A 26305-nucleotide genomic window follows, 5' to 3' on the forward strand; every position below is an offset into this window, starting at 1 on the left:
TAAGTCTGGTTTGCAGTTCTGGCTATGATACTCTTCCTGGAGAACTAAGCCATATCAGAATACCCGAGTCTTCACTTAGCAGCCATAGATATAAACGCCTTCGCCTCCTCTTCCTCCACCTCAGACCGATCCGACTCCCCCTTGTCAATCAACCCCAACTTACTCCTCCTGAGCAGCCACCACAGCTCCCTTCTATCCCCGGCAAGCTCCTCCTTCAACAACTTCTCCTTCAGCTGCTTCAAGAAATCATTATACAGCGCAGGTTCCTCATAATCGATCAGTTCCTCCCGCATCACACCCAGCCCCTCAGTAACCCGATGATAATTAGCATCGCCAAGACTATGTCTGATTTGGTCTTCGATGATAGTGCTCATCTGCTTCACTGCATCCTTGATTGTGTCGATGTTCTCTGCCTGCGAGAGCGTCTGCTTGAATTCAGGGATGGCGTTGTTTGGTGATATCTTCGTGCGCTTTTCTTGGTGGAGAAGGGCATCCACGTCGAGACCAGATAGTGGTTTCTCCGTTTCACGGGACCGTTTGGTGCCTTTGGTTTTTGGTGGGACTGGAATCATCACTGTGAGTATGAGGGTGCTTTGGGGAAGGGGGAAGGGGGAAGGGGGAAGGGGACTGACCTTTCTTGACCTCTGATACTGCTACTAGCTTGTCTAGGTATTTCTTGGACTTCTCAACGAGGTCATCCGGAGGGTGGGAGAACTTGGTTAGAACTGGGGCAGGGGGAGGAATAGGGTCGTTAGGATGGATGGCGCGGTGACGGACGGCGGAGTCGATGCGGTGTAAGACTGGTGAGAAGGAGTCATCAATTGGGAGAGATTCCGTCGGGTCACTTGGTACAAAGTCAGCAGTGAAGTTAGTATGACTTCTAGTCATGCTCACCCGTTCTCGTCCGTATCGGTAAGCTCCATGCTTTTCACGTATTTATCCATTGCATTCAGCAAATCGTCGCTGGGTAGGTTGCGATGCTGCGTCACCACTTTACCGGACACTGTGACGACCCTGTCGAGTGGAGGGAAGCGGTATGTTCGAACGTCTTCTGCGAATGGCAATTGCGCTTCGAGGAGACACTCGTAGTCGGGTTCGATTGATGGCGCAAGCACAACTATGACAGGGGGCTTGTTCTCTTTCAAGACCATACGGGCAACAGCATACGATTCCAGCTCGAAGAGTGCATGTATGAAGGAGGAAAGAGCGAGTGCTGCCTTGTCATTGGCACGCTGCGCAATGATGATGTTTGTCGTCGACATGTGCATGTACCGATCATACTAGCAGCAAGATTAACTTAGCAGCACCCAGCAGATATTGAGGGTAGAACTTACTCGATCGCTCTGTATAAACCCAAGAAGCTCGATAGCCGCAAATGTCTCTAGGGTGGTGATATTCTCATCCGTCTCGCTGATAGGGACCAATGTCCGCCCGTACTCGTAACCTTTGGCAAGTTGGTCTCGATCCACGGTTGTCACTCCATCTTCAGTAGTCCCATCATCAATTTGGTAGGATCTGCTGTTTCGAACACCTACAAGAGAACTACCTTCTTGCGAGCCCGCTGCCGCCGCTTCCATCTCCTCTTCGTTACGTACTGTGAACTGACTAGCCGACGGCGCCTTCGCAACGTATGTCCTGTAGTAGCGCTCCACGGGGATCCGAACTGCAGTATCGTATTCTGCGGGATTTCCTAGTTGTAAATGGCCCTTGAAGCTTGCCGTTATCCTTGTGCTCTTTACACGAGGGGTTTCCAGCTCCGCAACAGCTTGTTCTAGTGTTCCATAAGCTCCATCGCAGTCTTCGGCCAGACTACGCAGGAGTGCTTCATTTTCCGCCTGTAGTAATTGTCATTTAGAGCCCAGAGCAGACGGATCGGGGTGGGATACCTTTCGCAGATCTTTATCCTCCTCCTTCACTCCGTAGTCAGGATCATCAAAGTCCGGGCCCCTGCAGCATGTTAGCCTTCAACTTCCGATAGTATTTCGCTTGACACTAACAAAATAATAAGTTCAATATTATCCTCCTTAACCTTCTTCGTTATCTCGCTGAGATTATCCGGATTCATCGGGCCCTGCCCATTAGTAACCAGGACAATCCTGCGCTTATACTTCAGTTTCTTGCACTGAGTGATGATCATCTGAATCGCAAGCACAAGCGCAGAGATAGCTATACTAATCAGCTAGAGCCCAACTACTCCAATCACTATTCAAGAGGACTGCAACTCACCATCTCCCTTATTAGTCTTGCTAGGCTTTATCCTGTCGCTCAAACTCCGGATATCCGGCATGAGAAACCTATACGTCGTCAGCGAGTCACCAGAAACACAACAAGCAAGGATGCTCCATACTGCTTAATGCCGGATAGAACAGAGATATGCGAATAATCAGGATCATCCTCCAGTTCATTCGCGGTATCTAGACGTTCCTGCGTTAGCTCCGACCCATCATCAACTACATTACCCGTCGAGAAGAAGCTCACTCACCATCTGTCCTCAGCCCAAGAACACCGATCAAAGCCATTTTTCGTCCGGTGGCCACCTATCCAAGCATAAGCTTACAAGTATGACAGAACTATATAGAGAGGGGAAAAAAAAACTCACCGTCCCTGTGATGCGATCCCAAACATACTGCATCGCCCAGTCGAGATCCGTCACTTCGCGACCATGACGGCGCTCTCCCATGGACTTACCACAATCCACGATATAGACAGTTGCCTCTTTATCGGCCATTTTCAGTAAAGATGACTGAAGTGATCGATGAAATCAGATCCATTCGATGCCGCCGCTGGCTGGACATAAAAAGCGACGAGCTCAAGGCAGAAAGATGCACTCAGAGTAGGCAGACGCGTGATATTTCCCGATTGGGACTGGGCGGGACGCGAAAGCACATGACATCATCCTGTGGATGCTGACTAAGGGGGCGTGTAGTGGGCAGCGTATACTACATTCATAGCATAGATCTGGTAATTGTTCGGACGCAGAGTTGCTCCAATACGATCTGTTAATTTGTTGGCGAATATAAAAGGATACAGCGAATTACATAAGTTGAGTCTGTACATGGTTCAAGTGAATGTAGCGCTGGATTCTACATGTAACGGAGCCGTTACTGAACTGATGGACAATTGGATAACCAATTTTACTATTTCATAGTTTGAAAGATTGTATTTGTATTCGCTGGTATCTGAGAGCCTATCAAAGGCAAATTTGCTAACAATCGCTTCGAATAGCGCAAGGTCTATCTTACCTGGAAGAGACGTGCAATGACAACTACTTTGAGGGGAAATGGACATCCAGCAGCCAAATCATTCAGCTTTCCCAAGTTGCCAGGTACGAGTCGCTTCTACCAATATCTTCTTCGATGGGTAGACAAAAATACGAAAGCTATAGTAGTCAGTGCTCGGTCAAGCATGCGAGTGGAATACATCGTGATGCCTAGAATCCAGTGCGCAGTTCTCCAGTAACAGCTCCACACCTTCAATGTTTCCCGCCTTGTATGCAATGTCCATCGGAGTACCAAGACGTTCATCAATGCGATCAACATCTGCACCCCAGGAAATTAAAAGCTCAGCACAGCTTCGATGGGAATGACCACAGCAGGACTTCCATTCCTGAGCCATGACTGCCGCCAGTGGGGTCCCACTGAGTGTGCATGATGCGTCAACCTCCGCATTTTCTGTCAGAAGCAAATTGACTGAGCCATGAAAGCCACCCACTGCAGCGGCATGCAGGGCTGTTCCTTGTTCTCTTGATTGCAGAGAAGTCTGGGCACCATAAGATATAAGAGTCCTGATCGCTTCCTCATCTCCCTCGGCGGCGGCACGGTACAGCAATGTCTTTCCATCTTTAGGACTTCGTGCGTTCACATCGCCCCCTTGACTGAGCAAGAGCGATAGTAGATCCATAGAGACAGGTAGAAGCAGAGAAAGAATGCTAGTGCAGATTCCCGCGCGATGCATATCATTATTGGCAAACAAGTCCATCAAGACACGAATGGATTCGACAACCTCATTGTTGATTGCTGCCTCGAATGGGTTCTTGATCAGATGAGCTGCTTGCGCATCGTGCTGTACAAGCATTGAGTTGACGTCGATATACTCCACACACTCGAACTGTGTCAGTCCAGGCAGTTTGCAGTCACAATGCTTATTCTTTCGGGAAAACTGGCGCCTAAGCTTGCGACTTGCGTGCCTAGTAGAAGCTAATTTTCGTCTTGTAGTCAGCAATTTCTCTCTAGTTTGAGTGGGCGCGTCACACAAGGCCTCGGGTAAAAGCGTGGCTCGTATCGACCAAAGGTAACGAAGGACCTTCGTCTGGCCCCCCAACGAGGCCAAGAGGAGTGCTGTCCGGAATGTACCAGGTTCCTGAAAAAGACAGACCCCAGAGCGCTTTAGTATCATAATTAAATCAAGACTTCCCCCAGTGATAACGGGCAAAATATTGCGAGGCATTTCTGCAGATAGTAACGAATTGTCCAAAGTGTGCCCGGCCTCGAGGAGAGCGACCAATGTCTTGTCATAACGGGACGGCTCACCACGATAGTCTTCGCAGCACAGAGAACTCATTTTACGAATAGCCAGGCTAGACGCCGAGTCACCACATTCGTTGCGCGCCTCCACATCAGCCCCATGTGACAATAAAGCCTCAACAACTCTAAATTTTCCATTTTCAGCGGCCTGGAGTACTACGTCCGGCCAGTTGTCAAGTGTGAAGTGTTCGAGGATTAGCTCAACAAATTGTGTATATCCTCTCAAGCACGCATGACGAAAAGCTTCGTCAAACTGCTCAGCATTGAACCCAGAACGAATCGCTTGAATTAGGAGCACTCTCTGAACTTCATACTTCCCGCGGTCGAGACTGGTTTTTAGGGCTTTAGTAAAAGACTGGTATTTGATGTGACCCCAAGGATCCCAAGCATAGAGAAGCTCGGCTATATGTGAATTCCCTGTGTAACACGCGGCTTGAATAGGGCTGCTGATATCCGTCTCGAAATCAAAGTCACTGCTATGATTGCCTTGTTTCTGCAATGGGTAAAGAATGCCTTGAATATGAGGGTCAGCTCCGTGGTCTAGGAGCAAAGATACAGCAGATTCGTGCCCATGATAGGCGGCAAGATGGAGCGGGGTTGCAGTCAGACTGTTGTTCTCAGTGGGTATTCTCCCTATGAGGTGCTCTAGTTTATGAGTCCTGATTTCTGGGTTGACGGGAGACCCATTGTCGAGCAGGAATTGCATAAGACTAGTATCGCCCTTCTCACTGGCTCGGCAAAGAAGGATATCACGCACCCCTGCGCCATGATCGAATAAAGCTTCAACTATCTCACGACATCCGTTCGCACATGCCGCTTGTAGTGCAATATGAATATTTGTCTCGATGTTCGATCCAACAGCGTCTGCTTGCGCATCATGGTCGAGAAGCATCCTGACTATTCTAAGATGCCCGTTAGCCGAAGCCGCACGCACTGCGGTACCGATGGCCATTCCCTGTGCATTTATGCCTGCCCCTTTCTGCAGTAATATTTGAACGATCTCAACATGGCCTGCACCACAAGCAATCTGGAGAGCAGTGCCATTTCTACCACCGTCGTCATTTACGTTTGCCCCCCTCTCTAGTAGAAACTGCACGACCCCAGAATTGCCCCGTTTGGAAAAGACTTGAAGACAGGAACCAAATTCTGTCGAATGTTTATCAATATCAGCACCGTGAGAGAGTAGTAATTCTGCCATATGATATTGCTCCCCTTCCAATGCTGCGTGCAATGCGGTTCCTATTGTGGGCTGCACCTCGTTGATATCAATCCCATGGGCTAGGAGGCACCTGATTGTAGGGGCATGCCCCAAAAACGCTGCTATTTGCAAAGCAAGTGTTCTGGTCTCCAGAAGCCCAGAGTAGGCTCTAGAAGAGCCGATTTGAGCCCCCTTTAAGAGTAGCATGTCCAACAAGGCCACGTCATTTCGCTGAGCAGTGATCTCGAGGGGTCCTAATTCTGATAGAGTATGCAGTCGTCCCAATTGTTCCCTGATATCTGCAAGAGTATTCCCATCGGGTCTGTTTGGCTTAAGATAGCGTATTAACACTGAATCACTTCGAAGCCCCAGATTCACGTCTGCTTCGAGAAGCATTTTCACAATGCTCTGATGCCCAGCGTACACCGCAGCCCTTAGAGCACTGTGATATCTCCCACGAGGGTCTTTCAACGAATCCAGAGCACCGTGATGAATCAGAAGCTCTACCGCTTTTTCGTGGCCTCCAAAAGCAGCAGCCTGCAGCGTATCACCGAAATGGCCCCCTCGGCCCTGGATATTAGCTTTATAAGAGAGCAGCAGTGACATCAACTTTAGACTGCCCCGGCTTGCAGCTGCCTGGAGAGCATCTCCCAGCTCAATATCTTCAGCATTCGGATCTGCACCCTTCTCAAGCAGATATTTTGTGATTTCAAAGTTGTTGGTGATGACGGCTGCGCGGAGAGGAAACCCGTATCGGCCTCGGAGCTCAAGCTTAGCTCCAGCATCAAGAACTAGTTGTACTATTGACGGCTTCTCACTTGCAATAGCAGCTTTGCTCTCCTCATCTTGCCTCCCGCGAGGGCTATTTGAAGGGGATCAGGCCTGATTTCTGGAGCAAAGTCTCCAACATCCCCTGCCATAAGCCGCTGGAAAATTGGAATATTCCCTTTGAAAGCTGCGGTCTGTATGGCATCATCGAATTGCTGCTGTGTAGTAAGCTTGACCCCAGCATCAAGCAGGAGTTCTGCAATTGCATTGTTATCACTCGCCAAAGCCGCCTGCAGGGGACTGGAATATTCCCCCCTTCTGGGCACAGAGGAAGAGGCGCCATGATTGATCAGAAGCTGCACTATTTCCGTCCACCCCCCAAAACACGCCGCTTGAAGTGCATTCCCGTACTGAAACCCCGGTGCGTCTATATTGGCTCCCAAGTCTAGGAGCTTCTGAACAACCATGATGTGGCCACCACGAGCTGCCAGGTATAGCCCAGAGCTTCCATCTTTGTTTGTCTGGTTCACATCCAAATCCCCAACAATATCGTTATTCTCAAGCATTTCCACGAATCCATAACAGCAGATCAAAAATAGCATTGTTCGTGGAGTGCTTATTGAGGCATCGAGCTTTCTTTCATTCGTAGATTTCCAGCTAGAACCGCCTTCTCTCTGCTGTAGTTCGAAATTGTCCAGCCAGTCATCAAAGTGCTCCTCTTTCGTAAAGAAGTCCGTAAGACGAGGAACAACTTTGGCTCTTTGGGGTGCAGATCCAAGGTCTTCCACATGAGATGGCCAATAGTTTGTAGCGTAATTGAGAAATTCATTTTCACCCCAATCTTCGCCCAGATATGCACCCAGACACCCCAGGGCCATGTTGTAGCACACTTCTTTATCGCCATAGATCTCAAGGGATTCGAGATATCTGTAGATTGTGTCAGCGGCGATTCGGGTACAGGCTGATCTGATGATAATTACTCTCGAACTGTCGGATGAGCGAGCCTAAATGTATTTGTTTCGTTATCTATCACCACCAATCCACAGCAGTAATCGATGATGGTCCCCGATTGCAGAGTCGACAAGCACCTTGCTGAACGTGCTACGGCGATGAGGAAATCTGGGATAGGGAGCATTCGTTTCGCACCCAGAAGCCAGTAAAACGTAAATCTAGCCACTTCTCTGGCAGTTACCTTCATTGATCCAATTCGGCAATGGATAGCGGCGTAGGATCGACCAAGCGTCGCAGGTAGAGCTTCTAGAGCTTCATAAATACTTTCTAGGTCTTTGACTCGTGAGGTATCACTGATACATTCGAGTTGCAGCGACACCCATAGGAACCTGTAATGTTAAGTCAGAGAGCGATTCTTAAAACGACTTTGGCCCCACCTACATTCCTTGTGCTCCAGTAATAAGTGTCTCTTTCAGGTCCTTCTCCAGCTGTTGTAGTCTATCGTTTGCCTCGCTGTGTAGATTGGCCCATCTTGACACAAACTTGCTCACACGGAGCTCAATGAAGTGTTTGAGATCACCTTCAGTGTCTTGCGGCGTCACACCAAGAGTCCGTTTCTGTCTGAATCCAGTAGCAATATCCTCTTCATATCGACTGGAGATAAATACTTTGACCAGATCGCGACAGCTATGACGCATTTCTTCGAGAGACTGCTGCAGTATCATACGCTGCTGTGAATCACATTCATCAAGAGCATCGATAATTAGTATGACCGAGGCTGACTGGCCAAGCTCACACAAAAGCTCGGTGCACCTTTCTACAGACAAAGCAGCTGGCCCTTCACCAAAGTAGTTTGCTTCTTGAAGGCGTTTCCGATACTCCTCGACGACTGGAGTCCTCATCAGATAGTTACTAGCGGATAGAGAAAGCTGCTTTATTAGTGATCGGAGTATCTCCCCAGCATCGCCACGCTCTGGTTCCGCCGGGTTTCTCGAGCAAAAAAAGTGTACTATCGGCAGGGAATGCTGTACTTTACTAGCTTGAAGGCGTAAATGCTGTACGACAGCAGCACTTGTCTGTATTAGTCAAGGGCTAACGTCGTTAGTCCCTAATTGAGCAAACTCACGCGATCTTGGACTTTCCGCAGCCGGCTTCATCTTGTCAATTTGATAAGGAAACTTTGGAATATCATAGTTCAACTCACGTGTCCCATGCAACCAAAACACCTCAGAGCTACTAGAATTGCTCCATGCCTGGAATTCAGGGTGACGGAAAAGCCATTCTGCAGAGCCTGGCATCAGCGATGTTGATGCCTCACGAAGATGTTTCTGAGCCGGGACAGCTGATACCCAGCTCAGGATTTGGTCCCTCTCGTTGTCTAAACATGTTCAGTTTGTGTGGAAGCGTATGTCAAGCAGCCGGCTAGTACCTTTCAAAGCTCGATGAAGGTCGGAAACTTGATCCACAACTCGTGTTACTGGCTTATCAAGGTCCAGGAGGGCTTTTTCTAGTTTTGCTTTCATATCATTGACCTGGTCCGCCGTCGATGTAGCTATAAGAATGGTGTGCAAAACGTGTGTCTCGATATTACCTAGGTCTAGAATAAAGTTTAGTCGAACAAATCTCAATCCTGACGTTCTAGAATCACCTTCGCTATCAGCGAGCCCCTTCTGTATCAGAAATTGCTGCTCGGCACTCTGTATTTCCTTGGTGCAGTGTCTAAGATCGTCTTTGGACATAAAGGCGACCGCACGTTCTAGTCACCAAATATTAGCCACTGAACAACGAAACAAAGTCTTGAAACCAACATACTCGTTCGCGAGCACTGATAATATTTCCTCGCCGGAGACAAAAATTCCAAGACCGCTGTATAGCACTTGACGATTTCATCTTGCAAGGCCTGTCTTGCTTCACTCAGCGCAGAGTTCTTCTGATAATATAACCCTTCGAGTATTCCACCCCGCGCAATGACCCTCACAGACGTCTCGAGTCCCTCTACAATAGCACCGAAAGTTTCGGTTCCGTTCAGAAACAGCTGAAGCGCAAAGCGCACTCCAGCCCAAGGTAGTGCCGCATGAACCGGGTCATAAGATACAACGATATCGACCACACTGGCAAACTTGCTCACGCAAGCTACAATTTTCGCGCATACATCACGAATGATGATCTCCTTGCCACCGATGCTGGTGGTCGACCATTTGTGGCGTTTGCAACGATCGCGCTGCGTTTCGATTGCAGTGATGATGTCGGTCAATGTCTGTGAGACTGGTGGTGATCCAGTGCCTGACGTGGGAAACATGCGCTGATCTTTGTCTGGGAGGGCGGAGAGGGCTCTCGCCCAGAGTGAGGTAGTCATTCTGTGTGAAATTGCTGGCTGATAGCAACACTAGTGGAAAGTATGATGTGAATCATTAGAAAGATTTTTATGTGGAAGATATAGCCTTCACAGATAGTATAGTATGTTGGGTAGAGAAGGTGGAAGCTAGGCCTGATATGGGCCGTGACCGGCGAGGCTGAGAAGGATTGAGCGGGGTTGGTATGTTTTGGCTAGTCTGCAGATGGCTACTTCTATCCCGATAATTCGTCAGCTGTATGAAGTGGTAGTTAATGGCGTATTCTGATCTATTAATATAGCTAAAAACTCAGTCGTCAAAAAAAAACTGGTTAGCAGAGCTAGGCAAAGAGAAACGTTAGTTTTCGTTCATGCTATTCTGAACTTGTTCAAAGTGTAAGTGATTTCATTACCCCGACGATGCTAACGATCCTTTGCCGTATACTCAAATAGTAACTGTTCAGGATGTGTCGAAGATTAGTAGTGATTTACTGCCCGACTGTATCTCCCACCAATTTGTGCCTACTAAGCCAAGCACTAGTGTGTTTGAATGATACAGAGCGAGGACGTAGTTGATACTAGTTATTCGGACTGGGCGTCATTACACTACATACTGGTGACTGTGTCGGTTCAGTGAAGACCAGCTAGATACTATTAATACTATCATCATCATTATGTCTTAATGTACAGACCTCCATATTATTCAGCAGAGAAAGCATCCCACGAGAAAAACCATACTCCATATCACTTTACTGACAGCAAACTAACCCAATCCAAACCCCTCGAAGCACAACCCCCTCAAGCACCTCTCTCTAGCAGCTGTTGAATGAGTTGGGTATGGCCGTTCTCAGCGGCCTTACAAGGCATGCTATCATGTACTTTCATGCCACGATCGAGAAGTGTCCATTCGCACACGCGGCATTTAGTGTAATGTTGTTGTCTGTGTCAATATTTGACTTAATATAATCTGCTCTAACATCATAATCAAGGAGCATCTTGATAACATTAAGACCATTGACAGAAGCAACCTCCAGTGAAGCTTAGAAATCATTCTATGGGGTGCTTTATATTTTTCCATGATGAAGCAGCTCAACTATACAGATGTTTCCATTAGCAGAAGCCGCATACAGCACGGTACCGATGGCTTTTCCTGGTGCATTCACGTCCGTTCCTTTTTGCAGCAGAAATGGCATGAAGATGAATATTTCAGATAACATTGAGAAATAGGGATAATGGTAGTAGTGGTTGTAGTAGTAGTAGTAATGTTGATGATAGAAAGAAAGAGTTAACAGAGCCAAAAAATAGATTGTACATCGTCAGCGACAGGATTCGAACCTGTGCACGCGAACGTATCAGATTTCGAGTCTGACGCCTTAACCACTCGGCCACACTGACTATCACGCTTGGTAGATTGTATAATTTATCATATATATAAAAAAGCTATGGAGTAAGTCAAGACGAAGGGTCAAAGATATATGGATTTGATCTATCTAGATCTCAAGAAGATGGTTGGTGGTTGGTTGGAAGAGGTGGTGGTCAGAGGCCATGCAGGAAGAAGAGGCGAAGGATCAGCTGACAGCTGCCTAGCTGCAGTGAATGTCTCAGCATGTTCTAAAAATCTGGAACAGAGCACGGATCTCGAAACAACATCCCTGGATCAAGAGTTTTGCTTGCTCTGATAATTCGGAACTGGGACGATGAAAACAATGAAAAAAAATTGAGAAAATAGCCCCGGAAAATCTCGAGCCCCTCTTGCAAGCTTGGGTGGCAAAGAATGGTTTCGAGACTGGGGAGCAGATTCGTCGGCTTGAACAGTCTGCTGGGGGCTCTTTGCGCTACGGTCTTCTCGTCCTTAGCCTTGTTGTTCCCAGACAAGTAAGGTCAACTGGTGTACGCCGAATCCCTGATTCAAAGCCAAGCGACGTGGCACTATAGACAGAAACATCCTAAGCGCAGTCAAATCACTTTCTCTAGAACTTCATCCCGGGAGCTCAACACCTGAAGAGTACAAAGTGACTGGTGGGTACAATGCGGCTGACGAGCATGCCATCCATGAAGCAGCTATGTGTGGAGTTATGCTGGATGATGAAGATTCAGACCGAGAATATACTGCCGGAACCGAGGCTAGCTGTTAACACGCGAATTGGCAATTTCAAGAACCGGTTGTGTCTGGCCTTGGGCTGCTGGTATCAAGGCCGTGAGCGAGATCCAGGCCATTGTAGTGTGGACTTCCAGCATACCAAGATCTACATAAACGCGACCAGGGAGATCCACATGGGAGGATTCTGTGTCAAGGCTGAACTTTCCCCACCTGGTGTTTGAAACCCCAATGTCTGGGCGCAAGATATCAGGGATGGGGACCCCGGAGCTCGACTGACATTCCGCATTTCTATAAAGGAATCTGATGGTCAAGAGACCTTTGTCCGATATGCAAGCCATAGAAGCTGGCAGTCGTGCTGCAACGCAGATATACTTGTGGATGAGCTTGATGGTGACCAGCTTCTTGATATATATACTCGTTCTCGGCGCTTCATCGACATTGATCACCGAAATACTAGGATACTTGCAGCTTACCCGGTACTTATTGAAGAGGTTTATTGGGGGTGCATTTACAGATAACAATGGAGTGGTAATGTCCCGTAAGCGAAAGGATATCTAGGATTCTGGTATCTGTCTGAGCTATACAGAAACCAGAATCGGATAAAGGTATAGAAGTACAGGATAAATAAAAATTTTAATGTACTATCCAACTGTGAGATGCTGATTAGACGACTCTGCTCCTTCAATGGCTAGTACTGCCATTACTAGTGCCTGATATATTTCACAGTCAAAGACCTGGACGACTTTTACTGATTTTGAGACAGGTAGTAATAGTGGTATTGTAGGTGTTGCTAGACCTAGACGTACTACCAGTAGGACCATCAGAGTGATTATATATACGAGTAGCACTTTAGTATATTTAAGTATATCTCTCAGCTATTGGCCTACCGACAGCAGGTGGGCCGCCCAAAGAGGAGAAAGATATTTTTTTGACGATACTTTAGGATTCTCGATATTCAGTTGGTACCGACAATAAGATCCACGGATTGTACCTGGATGTGCTCTAAGGTAGTTCAGTTAGCATGGCTAGCATAATGGCTGATGGAACTTCGAGGCTACGCTTAGGTATACAGAGGCAAATTTAGGTCAAGATGATATCATATTAGTCAGTGTGGCCGAGTGGTTAAGGCGTCAGACTCGAAATCTGATACGTTCGCGTGCACAGGTTCGAATCCTGTCGCTGACGGTTAACAATCTATTTTTGGCTCTGTTTTATCTCTTTCTTTCTATCATTATCATTATTACTACTACTACTATTACTACTAGTTACTAGTACTATCATTAGTCAGTGTGGCCGAGTGGTTAAGGCGTCAGACTCGAAATCTGATACGTTCGCGTGCACAGGTTCGAATCCTGTCGCTGACGATGTACAATTAATTATTTTTAGCTCTGTTATCTTTTTCTTTCTATTATCGCTAACATTATTATAGAAATATGTATTAAAAGTCATTGACATGAACTGTCATACAGTAAACCACCCATATAAGCAACCACTGATATAGGGAATCCTCCACTACAAGCAACAGCACACGGTGTTCAAATTACCATACTATACAAATCTCCTCGTTTCTAGGCAGCTATTCTCTCTTTCTTGGGACTTTAGCAGGCATTATCATAGTAGACTACTGGATCATCCGGAGACAACAGCCGCGTGTCTACTTACTCTACGAGCCGCGGGGAATGCACTATTTCATACAGAAGATTTAACCTACACATATTTATAGCATTCCTCTGTGGGATTATACTGAATCTACTTATTTTAACCAATGCATTGTAGACAGAGTAATAGTATCTATCAGAGCAGTATATCTGTGGCAGCGAGGCCCGATATGGGACGGTGGCTGGCAAGGCTGAGAAGGGAGCCATGCTTGCTTATGCAAATGCTTATCACTGTCATATCATATCTTTCGCTGTGTAAAGCGTATTTGTAGCGTAGTATAATCTACTGTCCCAGAAAGATTATGGTCATCACGTAAATTATAAATAGCGAAGAGACTTCTTTTCCATGTGGTGAGTGCCCAGGGAAACTTAAAATTTAAGTATATTGCTGCGGAGTAGTAGGGGGATCTTGGCTTCTTTAATAGGCTATTGGTTTGCCAGCGGCAAACAATTAAATTCCCATAAAGAGGGTGCCATTAGCAGAGCTAGGCAAGGAGAAGCAAGAACATGAACTTGCTAATCATCCTATCTTGGGGGTGACTGGACGGTCCTGACTAGTTCAATCCGTATGTTAACGATCCTTTGGCGTAGCAGCCAGTAGTAAGTGACTCAGAATCCAGTGGAGATTGATAGCAGCCTCACTGTATATCAAATGGATCTTTGCCAACTAGAATAAGGACTAGTTACTATATTTTCATCATTCACCCACTACACTACTGAAAAGGTACTGCTTTCCATTTTCATTACATCTGAGTCTTCGTCCCTGGTGTGCCTGCGTTGGCTTTGTAATATACAGAATAAGTTTAGTAAGCCTGGAGGGGTCAAGACGCATTCTATATGGATTCCAGCAGCAGTGGTGAGGATCCAGCTAGATTCACCTCAAAATTCTGGCAACTTATAGTAGTCTTCCAATTGAAAGGATTCTGCGCCATTGTATTGACTACTGGTGGGCTTGTCAAATTGGCCCTAGATCAACCAAAAAGAAGCATTACTATCCTACACATTCTCCCATAATGCTACAGACCTCCATGCTACCAACAGAGAAAGTATCCCATGAGTAGAACTATACTCCATATCACTTTACTGACAGCAAACTAACCCATTCCAAAGCCTTCGAAACACAACCCCCTCGCCATCCCCTCCGCAGTAAACTCAACCCCTTCCTCCTCCAACATTCTCTTCTTCATCGCCACTCCATCCTTCGCTTTCTTCTTTGCCCCTCCTGACCCCTCAGCACCGCTGTACCCCACCAGCAGCTTCCCGTTGCCCCCCAGCACCCGATGGCAAGGTACCTCCGGTGCAAACGGGTTCAGACGCATCGCGGCCCCAACTGCTCGTGGACTAGTACCAATATGCTTGGCAAGTGCAGCATAGGTGGTCCAGCGGCCTGCGGGGACGGATAGCAAAGCAAGGTAGATTTTCCGGCGGTGTGAGGGAAGGGTGGGGTGTGTGGTTATTTTCTTGATCATTTTTGTTTTGATGTCTGTGGTTGTTGGTTGCGGGGATGGTTGTGTAATAGTCTTCTGTTGTTGTTCTTGTGGTTGGTGTTGCGTTTGAGGTAAAGCCATGGTTACAGGCCCAGTGCTCTGTTGGTATGTAGTAGTTCGCCTGGATGTATGATTGGATGGTGATGACTGCCGTTGTTTGTGTGAGGATGTTATATTTAGATAGTAGTAGACAGGGGCAAGGATGATGATGATGGTTTCTTTGTTTGTTTGATGTTCGACCGTTGAAGGATGGATAAGGTACGGAGCACAGAATATGTTGTGTTGGTGTGGGATGAGATAACTTTCTTTGTCCTTTTCCCGTTTGTTTGTGATCCTTATCGCATGCAGATGTTGGGTAGTACTAGTAGTAAATGAGAACGGAGAGATGAGATGAGATAACTATTGGATGAGGTACCCGTTCTGCTTTGTTTTGGGTCCGAAACTTCACTTAATAGGGAATTAAGTTCAGTGATAAAGGGGTACAAGATACTGTTCGTGTTAGGTTAGCTAGATATGCCTTTGTATTGTGGATGGCTATTTTTATACTTATAGGATAACTGACCACTCAAGACAAGGACAAAGTGGTTTGAGGTTTGATCAATAGGTAGTAGTACTAGATGGAAGCAAAGTACATGGTGGCACAACCGTTTGATGCTACCGTAAAACGTCGTTCTTTATTATATGCAGAACTGCAGAGCGAGAGAGGGGTCTGGAACTCGACTCCGCAACGTTGTGCTCGAATTGACGAATCGGGTGGTTCCGTGCACATGACTGTCTCCATTCCTGACTGGTGTGGCACGGCATGCTTCCATGGTTGGAGAAATCCAGCCATTCTATTGTTTTGTCTCATTCATGATTCTTTATGCGTTTGAAGATGATGGAATTGCAGCATTCGCCGGGATGCCAGCGGGATGGAATCTGATGCGATGCACTGCCGTTAGGCCCAGCCCAGACTTACCGCGATGGCGCACAAACGTTGCTTCTGGTGTCACCCCGGTAGTCATAATAAAAATAGCTCCAGGCTCAATTAGCGTAGCTGAAGGATTGCATTGTCGGTTCACAATTTCGGTGGATTGAACGACGGGATGCGCGTTTCATCCATAGTCGCTAGGGGAGTATCAGTGTGCCACAGGCTGAAATGGAGATTCTACTGCGGGATAAGGACAGTTACATGCCGATATGTTGGTGTTAGTTACATCTTACTGTTCCACTACCCGATGCGATTACCTGCAGCGCAGGCGTGGCGAGAATTACACTGGCTTCGTTCAGATTGCCGTCGCTGAAACCAGTATGTTCCTCCCGAGAAGACAGACGTTGCATGTTGTGACATGTTGAAGGTAATGTATTAATAAACTTGTGACTGGTACACAATGTCTATGTGTATAAGAAAACCAAACGAAATGGTATATGCCAAAAGGAAAAATAAATAGAATGAGGTCCGGAACGCCATACCGTCCGTGAGTCATCGACAACATAAAGAAGCATAAGCATAAGCATAGACATTAGAAGCATAGCGGACATAGACGGACGTAAAGTGCCATGGGTGATCACCCGGCAACAAACAGAAGGGTATATTCAACAGCATCATGACGCAAAGGGTATAAGGCAGAGGAAAAGCATCATGACACTAATCGGTTCGCGACCGCTTGGTCGTCCGACGCTTAGGGACGTCCCAGTGGTGAAACGAGCGCAGGTGTTCAATCAGATGGTCGCGACGCGGAAACCCATTGCCATCCTTGCGCAGACATTCTTGTACTGGGCAGTCCTGAAACACGGGGTTGTGGACGCTGGTGTGATGCCGTTTCAGGTCGGCGGGACGTGTAAACGCCTTGCCGCAGTCGCGGCACGAGAAGGGTTTGACGGGTCTGGCCAGGTCCATTAGATTACGGTCGGAAATTTTTTTGTTAGGGCGGAAACCATACCTAGAGTTGTCTAATGCGTCGCAAGTCTCTTCCGGAGAGTATACGGCCTCAGTGCTGGGAGTGGTGGATTGCGGTGCAACCCATTCCCCGCCCGGTACAGGCACCGGAGGTGTTTGTGTTTGAAGGAAAGTGTATGTTTCCGGCGAGTACATGAGAGAAGGAGTGAAGTTGTAGTAGGCGTTGAAAGGGGAGGAATTGACGGATGATGTGAAGGAGGTGGAGTCGTAGGAGGATGGTTCGAAGGAAGGTTGGGTCATGGGCAGATCGGTCGCCGCCATGGTGTACATGGTGTTATCGAAATATCCGAAAGCCGATTGCATGGAGTCATCACTGCTTTCCGAATAGGATCTTTGTTCGAGAGGAGGGCATGATGGAATATTGTGGTGCTGCGGCGGGAAGGTCAGTTGGGGAGTGACGCGCGAGGGAGCGAACGAGAGGTGTGAGAGGAGGAGGGAAGAGTGGAGACGGATCGAGACCCTGATGATCGGGGAAAACATACCATTGCAGTGGAGGCAAACATGATGGAGTGTAGGATGGGGAAGAATCAATTGGTAGGAGGGACAGGACCAGCAGCTCAATGGCCGAATTGTTCTGGAAGAAAAATGGAAGACTTGCCTGGCCATCGTGACTGGGCCCCGGGTTTTTATAACCACATTTTTCTTCAATTCTTTGATCCAGGTCAACCTACGGAATACGTCGCACTTGCATTAGGCCAGGACGGTGGTCTCCACCATGGAGCCCAAAACCGCCAAAGCCAGACGGTGCTAAGCAACACGAACGCACCCACGGCGACATCATCAGGTGAGCCCGCTCCTATGATCTTCCACTAGAAGTCCGCGCAGATTGGATGGGGGAGGCCGGGAATGCAGGAGGAATCGCAGCCAACACACAGCCCCCCCGGCTCTGAGCGCTCATTGGCGAGAGTGAGCCACGAAAGTGAAGCAATCCTGGCTAGTGCTGACGCTAGAAACGCCGAAGAAGCATTCGAAACTTCTTCCAGGCTTCCAGAGGCCTTCCATGGCTGTGATTGGCAGAGGCCGAGTCTTGGGACGGAAAATAACCAGCGATGATGTCCACTCCGGGCCGGGAGAGGAGCCAGACGAGCCAGACAAGGAAGACGGACTCGCTGTGTGGCCTGCTGAAGAAGGAAAAGGACCGGAACGAGGGTCTGCGGTGACACGACAGCGAGACCGCAATATCGTCATAGGGTGCGATCCCCCACAACAACAAAGAGTCGGTGGAGCCCGTCGGCCGTGCTGGAACTGGCTGGCTTTGGGACTAGAAAGGTTTTCTGGGACGGACTACTGACGATGATGATGATGATGATGATGATGACTGACCGATGTGGATGTGCTTTTTTTTTTTATTTATTTTTTTACCCTTTTCCCCTTCCCAAGACGCCAATTCCCTAGTCGGGAATTCGTCCGTTTGTTCGCCTTGTTGTGGTCCGACATGGCCATTCGTTAAATAAAACGCACGCGGACCGTTCATCGGAAGGCTCCGATGATAAATGTAGTAACAGTAAGAAGATCTGATCCTCTTTTCTAGCTTTGCAATTGATTGTTATGATTGATCGCTTGCAATCCACGGTCGCGGAGAGAGCGGTTCCTCCACCAAAGAAAAAAAGTACGAACGAACCACGAGTCTTGTCACGAGAACCTTGTGAATGAATAACTTTGGGGCTCTGGGGAAGGAAGAAAAGGCAGATCTGACGGGAAGAGTGTCACCCCTTGCTGAAATTCCCATCAACCTGAGTGGATGATTTTTGACCCTGGTGATGGGTGCACTGTGCAGCCTGTTCCTGCTGGACGGGAATTTCGCTATTTCTCCCGACCGACCGAGGAGATGGAGCAACTCGGCACGGGCTTTCCGGGCGTTTCGTCAACCGCTTTCCCACACATTTTCCACCCGCCAAGTGCGCGCGATTCCACAGCCTTGTGGTTGATGCCAAGCAGCGTCTGTCTGGGGAAAACAGCAGGGACTGGTACACTCTGGCTCCCTATGACGACGACAACCTTGGGGATGGGGAATGATAGTATCGCACAGCCCCCCCTTGCGACCGGGGTGAAGGTTGATGATGATGACCACTTCCCCAGGCTAAGTTAGTACCTAGATAGCGAGCAGGATTGAAGCTCATCAATGCAAGTGTAAAATGCCTCACATCGGTGCTAAAGAGTTGCTTCAATCCTTCCCGTGAGTGATTAATATGTCAGAAGGTTTGAACAAGTGAGGCGACTGCGCGATATTCTCCTGATAATCTCTCATTTGCTTCACAATCTGTTCTTGTACACTCACTGACAATCACAACACCCGCAAGTGGCTTAGCTTGGGGTTTCCTTCCTGTTCACCGCCTGCTACGAATGCGACGAATGCTGCCTGAGGTCTGGCTTCAACTACTACTACGCTACAACATAATTAGAGATACTCCACAAATATTCACCGTGCGCTTGATTTAATCTAGCTAATCAAGTTTACTGAGAACATGGTGAAACAACAGCAGAGCACTGAAATGTAAACTGAAGCAATTCTGAGACCGGCAAAAAACTGTCGCGGAGGCTGGGCTGCCAAGAATAGCACTACCATAACCTTCCAATTATAGCAGGCGGTCAGACAATGCCATAACCCACTCTCTCACCACTTGGTGAAGATGCCAACACCACTAGTAGTAGTATTCTTCCTACAACTTTGTGCCATGTGGATCGCGACAATTCATCCAGTTGTCGGGCAATCCACAGAGAGCCTCGGACGGAAGACATTATTCCGTACTAACTCTGTCAGGTGCGTCATGGGGAAAAAAGAAGAGCTAATGGAGAGGTGTTGAATTGATCGCTACCGAGGTTTTGCCCTTTAGTGTTGAGACTTACTTCAAGGGGGAAGAATGAGTTATTAAGTTGGTACTTTTGTACTACACAAATCCCGATCTATTTGGTGTTTTCCTTTTTCCTTGGCTTCACTATTGGTTGGATGTGTTAATCATCGTCCAGCCACATCATTATCATCCCACCCGTCTAGGGAACTTAGTGCTTGTTCCTATCTTCTTTCTCTAGGTATCCCTGAGTACGGGGGTAATTTCGTTAGTCTAACTATCTTTCTGGGCGTTTTCTGCAAGCACCGCTCACTTGACAGGGATTCCCTTGCCGATTTTACCGATCAACAGACAGGTTTGGTCAAGTAATATGGACTCGATAAATCCATCTCAAATGGTCAATGTACGGTAACAACAAGCATCACTACCTAAAGTCATGGCTGCATCCCATAAGCCACCATGTAAGAACAGCACAGAACTCCCATGTCTCGTAGACTCGTCCCTGCATGCTCCCCCCCTCCAAAGACTTGGATGAAACAACAGATCGTTAAACAGATGGCAACACAATCACCAATTGCATAGACACATTGATTAAACTTAACTCCCATATTTCCGTGCATCCTTGCTAATAAAGCCAAACCCAACCGACCGAGGCACTTTTCCACTTATCTTCATCGAACCCAGCCATGTACAGAGACCTCTCATGTTTGTGCATCATTCGATTACAATTCATCCTCCAGGTATTTGTAGACGAACTTGAAGTCAGCCTTACGACGGTTCATCCTGCAAGGGTTGTTTGTTAGCGGGATTCTTTCTGTGGTCTTCGGGAATTCCGAGTGGGTTACTTACCATGTACTTTCATAATCGAAGAAGCGATATGTGCCCTGCTCGAACTCCTCCGTGATCGTCTTCGGCTCCTCGTGACGTTGGAACCAGGTTTGGTATTGCTTGTGGAAACGCCAGCTTTGGTTCTTCAATGCCTTGGCCGCGAGATACTGCTGGTAACTGCCTTGTCGGTAGTAGAATAGGTAGAACAGTGTATCCGTGTCAATGCGCCCGGTTTCGTACAAGCGCGGATCATCAAAGATGGTGAGTGGTTCCTGAGGATAGTATAGAGGCGTATTGTAAGGGTTCTGAGGCTTGTAATGACGAGGCTTCTCCGCATCGGCAGGCTCCGGGCAGTTCGCGAGCGATGTTGCAAGCATGCGCTGCACTGACGGGGACGCGTTGGCTGCGCTTGCTGACGCCCGGGACCTCGTGACTTCAAACGACTGAATAAGATCCTGCAGGCCGGGAGGCAGGTGGAAGATCGATTCCTCGCTCTCCTGCTCCTCTTGCTTACTCGTCGCCTCACCGTTCGGCGCGGGCTGCTCCTTGGCAGCTGCTGGGGCCTCCGCTTTCTCCATTGTTTGTGACGATGTGCTCGCAGCAGCCACGTTGGGGCTGACGGAAGGTGTTTTTGATCGCGCACCGGTGATGTCCTCCGCCGCTATCGTGAGGACCGGTGCGGGCTTGGATGAAGTAGGTTGTACCGATGCAACGCTCGGCGAGGCAGTGGCTGAAGCTTTGTTTGCAGGCACAGCGTGCGGGAAAGCGGGGCTTGCGCCTGGAGGTGGCGGAAGTGGTGCAATGCCCACCCCGTTCTTGTCACTTGCTGCAGCTGCAGCGGCAGCGGATGCGTACTTGAGTGTTTCTCCGGGGAGGCGGGTAGGCGGTGGTGCGGGTTTCATGCCTGAGGCGGCAGTCGTGGAGGTCGACGGATGGAGTGTTGCTAACACAGGTAGAGGCGATTTCATCTGTGCAGATGGCCTTCGAAGTCCTGCGCTCTCCCCCTTGTTGACCTTGGGCTTGATTTCCGGCTCCTCGTCTTGAATCGATTGGGTATCTTGCGAGGATACCTTATCGTTGTCCCCTGTCATGCCGAACTGCACCTCTGCCTCGTTGTCCAGGTTCAGGTCGTCGTACAAGGTTTCATCCTCACCAGAGTAGTCAATGTTGTGCCCATCCTCCACATAGTACTTGATACTTTCCTTGATATCCAGCACCTGAGGGACTTCGAGGTTTCCGTTCTGCAGCGACCGTAGCAACAATTCCAACTTATTGACATGCCACTTATGGCGATCTGTTAAGCGTGAAAGGTCTGACAGGCGATTCGTCTTGGCCACATCCTTCTTGCCCTTCTTCATTTGCATATGAAGCGTTTCCTCTTCGGCTTCGAAGGACTCGATTTTCTGTTGCAGCTCATCCACCATGTTTGATAGGAAGTCGCAAGTTTCGACCTTCTCCTTCTCTTTAGGATCTAACCTGGATGCAGCCGACAACCCTTCTTTCGAATATGCCTTTGTCTTCATCTCCTTCTCGACCGCCTTGAACTGTTCCATGCACTATCAGATAACACAAGTTAGCAGCAGCCCCCTCATCGAGTAAGCGCTTCAACAGGGATCGGATAAGCCCACAGTCTCAATGGCCCTGCGCTGCTCTAGCAGCGGCCCCTTGTCCTTGACCTCATTTCCTGATGCCCATGACTTGATTTGGTCACGATATCGTTGTAGCTTCTTGATCTCCCGTTTCAGGTTCTCCTCGAGCTTATCCCGTTGCGTGATATTTGATGTTGACCGGATCTTCTCATAGATACCCTCGAATGTTTGAATACCCTCGGCAACCTTCTTGAAGGTCTTGTCGATCTCCTGCTGCGTCTTCCGGGACGTCATTGCTGCGATTCACCATGCACAGGTCGGTAAATCTCGAAGGCTGGTCAGGATACAGGTAGCAGGAGGATGCGGGAGGGGGCCGAAGGAATGGAACAGAGGAAGATGAGTGCGTATGTAAAGAAAAGATGAATACTATGAGAACGCGTCGCGAGGCAACTCTCAACACCAAACGCGCGCGAGCGTGTCTGTATATGCGAAGCTCTTTAGACGAGTGAATCTCCTGATACTTTGTCTGGTCGTTCCAGAAGCTGGGATAGAGGCCTAAAGGGGTAGGCGGTCACAAATGCTCACAAGCACTCACATTCATGCCCGTTCTCTACTTTGGGTGGAGGCGAAACCAGGTTCGAGTTTCAACCATTTCGCACAGTTGCTCATATTGCTGTGGATCTGTTTGAACTTATTGATGATCTAGCCATTCCAGGATGATTTACGTCTGCCTCCGCTTCCGCTAATGTCCTGAGATTATTAGGTCTGTGTGTTTCCCGTTTTCAGTATCCCGCCGCATTTGGTCCCGTCCGTTGATCATCAAGTGACTGACAAACCCCCATTTCATAGAAAGCGCAACAACATTTTTCGACAGTCTTCAGAGCCCTATCCCCTCAGCGCATGCTGCCTTACTCCTTACACTATTAAACGACACATCACAGATCACCATGAAAGGTGCGCAATGCAATCTCACCCGACCTTATAACCAATAGCTAATTATGCGTCGCCCCTCAGCCGTCCTACAACGAGTCAAGTCCGCCTCGGTCACCGTGGATGGCCACCTAATCTCCTCGATTGGACAAGGCATCCTCGTCCTCGCCGGCATTGGAAAGGAAGATACTGAGAAAGATGCCGACTCAATGATCGGGCGGGTATTAAAGGCGAAGCTATGGCCCGACGAGGACGACAAATCGGTATATACAACCAATACCCTTCCCCGCAATACCAATCAAAGCATATCTAACCCACCTCTCCCAACAACCAGTGGAAGAAGAACGTGCAGGACATAAATGGAGAGATCCTCTGCGGTATGCGCAACCCCCTCTCACCAAACCAACCCAAAATCAAGAATCCCCTTCCACTAACTATGCACAAAATAATACAGTATCCCAATTTACACTCTACGGCCATTTAAAAAAGGGCAACAAGCCCGACTTCCATGAAGCCGCCGACGCGGAGACCGCGCGAAAACTGTATGATTACTTCATTCAACGGTTGAGCGAGTCGTACAAGCCCGAACGGGTGAAGAACGGGGTCTTCCAGGCGATGATGGAGGTCGAATTGAAGAACGACGGGCCGGTGGGTGTAGATTACCGCAGTGAAGATGCGGTGGTAAAGCTCTTGCCTTCTCCTCTTCCTGCTAATTCCTATATGTTCTCAAAATATATACTAATCGTTCTGTGTTTTGTGTGTGACAGGTCACAATCGAGATTAATACGCAATTACCGAAGAAGGAGAAAAAGGAACAACCGCCTGGCAAGGAGGATGGAAAGCCGCAGACATTCGAGTTTAAGTTGCCGGCGGAGTTGATGGAGTGAAATGACTCGATGGATGGATGAATATATTGTTGATTCCTCTTGCGGTCGGGAAAGAAGAAAAGATTGTGGGTGGCTATGACGGCCGACGGACCAAATTCTTTTCTTTCAAGTCAAATTGTATATAGTACCATGTGATACCAATCAATAGATGCGAGGCATAGACGGGTGTGCTATGTAATTGGGAAATCTTGGAACTTACTACTGAATAATACCTAGAACAGCTCCCGCTTGTACAAGTTGGATTTCCAGCACGGTTTTTGTACTAGTGCATGGTGTATTGGCTGTGTAAATTTGAAAGGCCCAAGATCTGGTAGGCAAGGAAGTTGTTACTACTAAATAGTAATGTATCACGGCCACGGACCCGTAAGAAGCCTACGATTCTCAAGTATAGATCAAAGATACGTTCATCGACCTGGTTTCGTAGCGCATAACGCTACCTTACCTACGGGACTCGATTCCTTTCTATTGTACAGAGTGCTCTGGTCTGCTGAACCGCATAGCCTAGTGGACGCTAGAAGCCAACCCGAAGCGAAGCGCGCAAAGCCCGTACGTCGTTGCATAGCCGCTGAGGATGAGTAAAGGTCTTTGAAAAGATTCCTATTGTGCACCAATCCAATGCAATGGTTGTAAGAGAGATTAGACTTAGTTCTCACTTTTCACCCAAGGCCGGGGATTTTAAGAAATGGGAAAATTAAATCATGCAATCATGAATCATGACGTTGGTCTCTTCACGAGAAGAACTTCTGAGCAGTAGCCCTCTCGCGAGCCTGGCGGTCCTTGACGGCCTTCTTGACCCGGGCAATCTCGTTGGTAATGCCAGCATCACCGGGAGCCAGCTGAGAAGCCTCCTGGAGATCCTTGAGAGCCTCGTCCTCCTCCTTCAGACCGCTGTAGGCCACCGCACGGCGGTAGTAAGCCTTGGCCTTGTCGGCATCCTTGGCGTTCGCAGCAGAAGCCGTTTCGAGAGCGTAAGTAGCCCAGGTCTGGCCATTCTTGAACTGACCAAGCTTGTTAGCAAGCAGAGATGAGTTCGAGTGGAGAGTGAAGCGGAGCGCCTTCATCTGGGGGTCCAGATCCTTGGGGTCCTGCTCATCGGGCTCAGGGAACTCGTTGAGATAACGCAGACCCTTCTGGTATTTCTCGAGACCGAGGGTCAGGTTTCCGCTCTTGAAAGCGGTGTTTCCGAAGTTCTTGAGCTCGGTCGCGATCTTGAAGCAGACAGGGGCGCTCAGCTCCTCTCCCTGGTGGTCATCGGGGAAGTCCTCATAAGGATCGCCAGTCGCGTCGGGGATCTGCTTATCAGCGTTTTCGTACTCATCGCCGGTGAGCTCTCCGCAGTCGACAATAGTGACGTCGGTGGTGGGCTTGTCGGCCTGGGTAGACATGTTCTCGACCTTGCGGACAACGCTCTTGCCGTTGATCACCTCACCGAAGACGACGTGCTTGCCGTCCAGGTGGGGGGTGGGCACGGTTGTGATGAAAAACTGACTGCCGTTGGTGCCGGGGCCGGAGTTGGCCATGGAGAGAAGGAAGGGACGGTCATGTTTGAGATCAAAGTTCTCGTCGGGGAATTTCTCGCCATAGATCGACTCGCCGCCCGTGCCGTTGAACGCGGTGAAGTCACCACCCTGAATCATGAATTGCTTGATAACACGGTGGAAAATGGAGCCTATCCAGCGGTATTCTGTTTAGTGATGTTCTGGTGATTTTGTGTGCTTTCTGCGCACGCGGCCCCGCCGGAGCGGGGGAGGGGGAGGAAAATCTGAAGCTGCCGGATTGGACCACCGTACCTTTGAAGTGCAATGGCTTGCCCTGCTTGCCCATGCCCTTTTCGCCAGTGCATAGAGCCCGGAAATTCTCCGCAGTCTTAGGAACGACTATTATTTGCCCATGGGTTAGGAATCTGCGCGTAATTCCTCTACAGGGGAGTCTGCACGGTACCATCGTTGAACTGCACAGGCGGGGTAGTTAGCAAGGCTGCATAAAACACGACAGGTAAATGCTGCACAAGATGAATGGTGAACTTACCAGTTCAAGAGCAATGCGACCGGTCTTCTGTTTACCGATCTGGATATCGAAGAAAACACGGGGGCGGCCTGTGAAATTAAGCGCAATCAGTATTGTATTCTGCTGTTGAGACTGCGTCCCCCGCTTTCAAAGAGTCGGAACGTACGCTCAGAGTCGGCCATTTTGGCGGTTGGAAGGAGTTGATGAGTGAAGAAGTGGTAGAGAAGAAGGTTACACGAAGGGAGAAGCTGTAGAAACAGGGATGGGACAAATGAGAGAGGTGGAGGGAGAAGGAAGAGCTAAGGTGCGGAGGTGAAC

At 48.5% G+C, this 26305-nt stretch overlaps 7 protein-coding genes and 3 non-coding genes across 10 annotated transcripts; 3 read left to right on the top strand and 7 right to left on the bottom strand.

Moving 5' to 3' along the window:
• Window positions 1-71: 71 nt before the first annotated feature.
• BO83DRAFT_415019 (ATP-dependent DNA helicase 2 subunit KU80) lies at window positions 72-2790 on the bottom strand (the record flags this gene model as incomplete). Its single annotated transcript, XM_025534608.1, has 10 exons — window positions 2600-2790; window positions 2483-2537; window positions 2348-2414; window positions 2227-2294; window positions 1998-2166; window positions 1887-1947; window positions 1335-1835; window positions 895-1280; window positions 633-844; window positions 72-574 (listed from the first exon to the last, which is right to left on the bottom strand). The coding sequence occupies exons 1-10, from the start codon at window positions 2726-2728 to the stop codon at window positions 72-74; spliced, it is 2151 nt and encodes a 716-aa protein (XP_025391274.1). The 5' UTR covers window positions 2729-2790.
• A 3634-nt stretch (window positions 2791-6424) lies between these two features.
• Window positions 6425-9922, bottom strand: BO83DRAFT_204054 (uncharacterized protein). Its single transcript, XM_025526659.1, has 8 exons — window positions 9253-9922; window positions 8870-9196; window positions 8645-8818; window positions 8567-8591; window positions 8472-8511; window positions 7882-8369; window positions 7470-7829; window positions 6425-7416 (listed from the first exon to the last, which is right to left on the bottom strand). Exons 1-8 carry the CDS (start codon window positions 9794-9796, stop codon window positions 6522-6524), a joined length of 2853 nt encoding a protein of 950 aa, XP_025391275.1. The 5' UTR covers window positions 9797-9922; the 3' UTR covers window positions 6425-6521.
• Window positions 9923-11086: 1164 nt separating this feature from the next.
• Window positions 11087-11167, bottom strand: BO83DRAFT_t89. The gene has a single exon. It is a non-coding gene; the product is annotated as a tRNA-Ser (tRNA).
• A 1810-nt stretch (window positions 11168-12977) lies between these two features.
• Window positions 12978-13058, top strand: BO83DRAFT_t82. The gene has a single exon. It is a non-coding gene; the product is annotated as a tRNA-Ser (tRNA).
• Window positions 13059-13156: 98 nt separating this feature from the next.
• Window positions 13157-13237, top strand: BO83DRAFT_t83. Its single transcript has one exon. It is a non-coding gene; the product is annotated as a tRNA-Ser (tRNA).
• Window positions 13238-14608: 1371 nt separating this feature from the next.
• BO83DRAFT_204123 (MGMT family protein) lies at window positions 14609-15367 on the bottom strand. Its single transcript, XM_025526660.1, has one exon. The coding sequence runs from the start codon at window positions 15097-15099 to the stop codon at window positions 14626-14628; it is 474 nt and encodes a 157-aa protein (XP_025391276.1). The 5' UTR covers window positions 15100-15367; the 3' UTR covers window positions 14609-14625.
• Window positions 15368-16268: 901 nt separating this feature from the next.
• On the bottom strand, window positions 16269-17598 carry BO83DRAFT_376063 (uncharacterized protein). Its single transcript, XM_025530616.1, has 3 exons — window positions 17440-17598; window positions 16941-17326; window positions 16269-16883 (listed from the first exon to the last, which is right to left on the bottom strand). Exons 1-3 carry the CDS (start codon window positions 17458-17460, stop codon window positions 16646-16648), a joined length of 645 nt encoding a protein of 214 aa, XP_025391277.1. The 5' UTR covers window positions 17461-17598; the 3' UTR covers window positions 16269-16645.
• Window positions 17599-20055: 2457 nt separating this feature from the next.
• On the bottom strand, window positions 20056-22697 carry BO83DRAFT_376065 (CNOT2/3/5 family protein). The gene is made up of 3 exons (XM_025530617.1): window positions 22203-22697; window positions 20596-22130; window positions 20056-20529 (listed from the first exon to the last, which is right to left on the bottom strand). Exons 1-3 carry the CDS (start codon window positions 22455-22457, stop codon window positions 20469-20471), a joined length of 1851 nt encoding a protein of 616 aa, XP_025391278.1. The 5' UTR covers window positions 22458-22697; the 3' UTR covers window positions 20056-20468.
• A 97-nt stretch (window positions 22698-22794) lies between these two features.
• BO83DRAFT_376066 (D-aminoacyl-tRNA deacylase) lies at window positions 22795-24155 on the top strand. The gene is made up of 6 exons (XM_025530618.1): window positions 22795-22926; window positions 23013-23117; window positions 23178-23356; window positions 23428-23470; window positions 23548-23774; window positions 23861-24155. Exons 2-6 carry the CDS (start codon window positions 23111-23113, stop codon window positions 23978-23980), a joined length of 576 nt encoding a protein of 191 aa, XP_025391279.1. The 5' UTR covers window positions 22795-22926; window positions 23013-23110; the 3' UTR covers window positions 23981-24155.
• Window positions 24156-24372: 217 nt separating this feature from the next.
• On the bottom strand, window positions 24373-26305 carry BO83DRAFT_376068 (peptidyl-prolyl cis-trans isomerase D). Its single transcript, XM_025530619.1, has 5 exons — window positions 26154-26305; window positions 26009-26076; window positions 25922-25931; window positions 25771-25857; window positions 24373-25649 (listed from the first exon to the last, which is right to left on the bottom strand). Exons 1-5 carry the CDS (start codon window positions 26167-26169, stop codon window positions 24709-24711), a joined length of 1122 nt encoding a protein of 373 aa, XP_025391280.1. The 5' UTR covers window positions 26170-26305; the 3' UTR covers window positions 24373-24708.

This window comes from Aspergillus eucalypticola (genome assembly GCF_003184535.1).
Source record: "Aspergillus eucalypticola CBS 122712 chromosome Unknown BO83scaffold_5, whole genome shotgun sequence".
In the NCBI taxonomy this organism is placed as follows: domain Eukaryota; kingdom Fungi; phylum Ascomycota; class Eurotiomycetes; order Eurotiales; family Aspergillaceae; genus Aspergillus; species Aspergillus eucalypticola.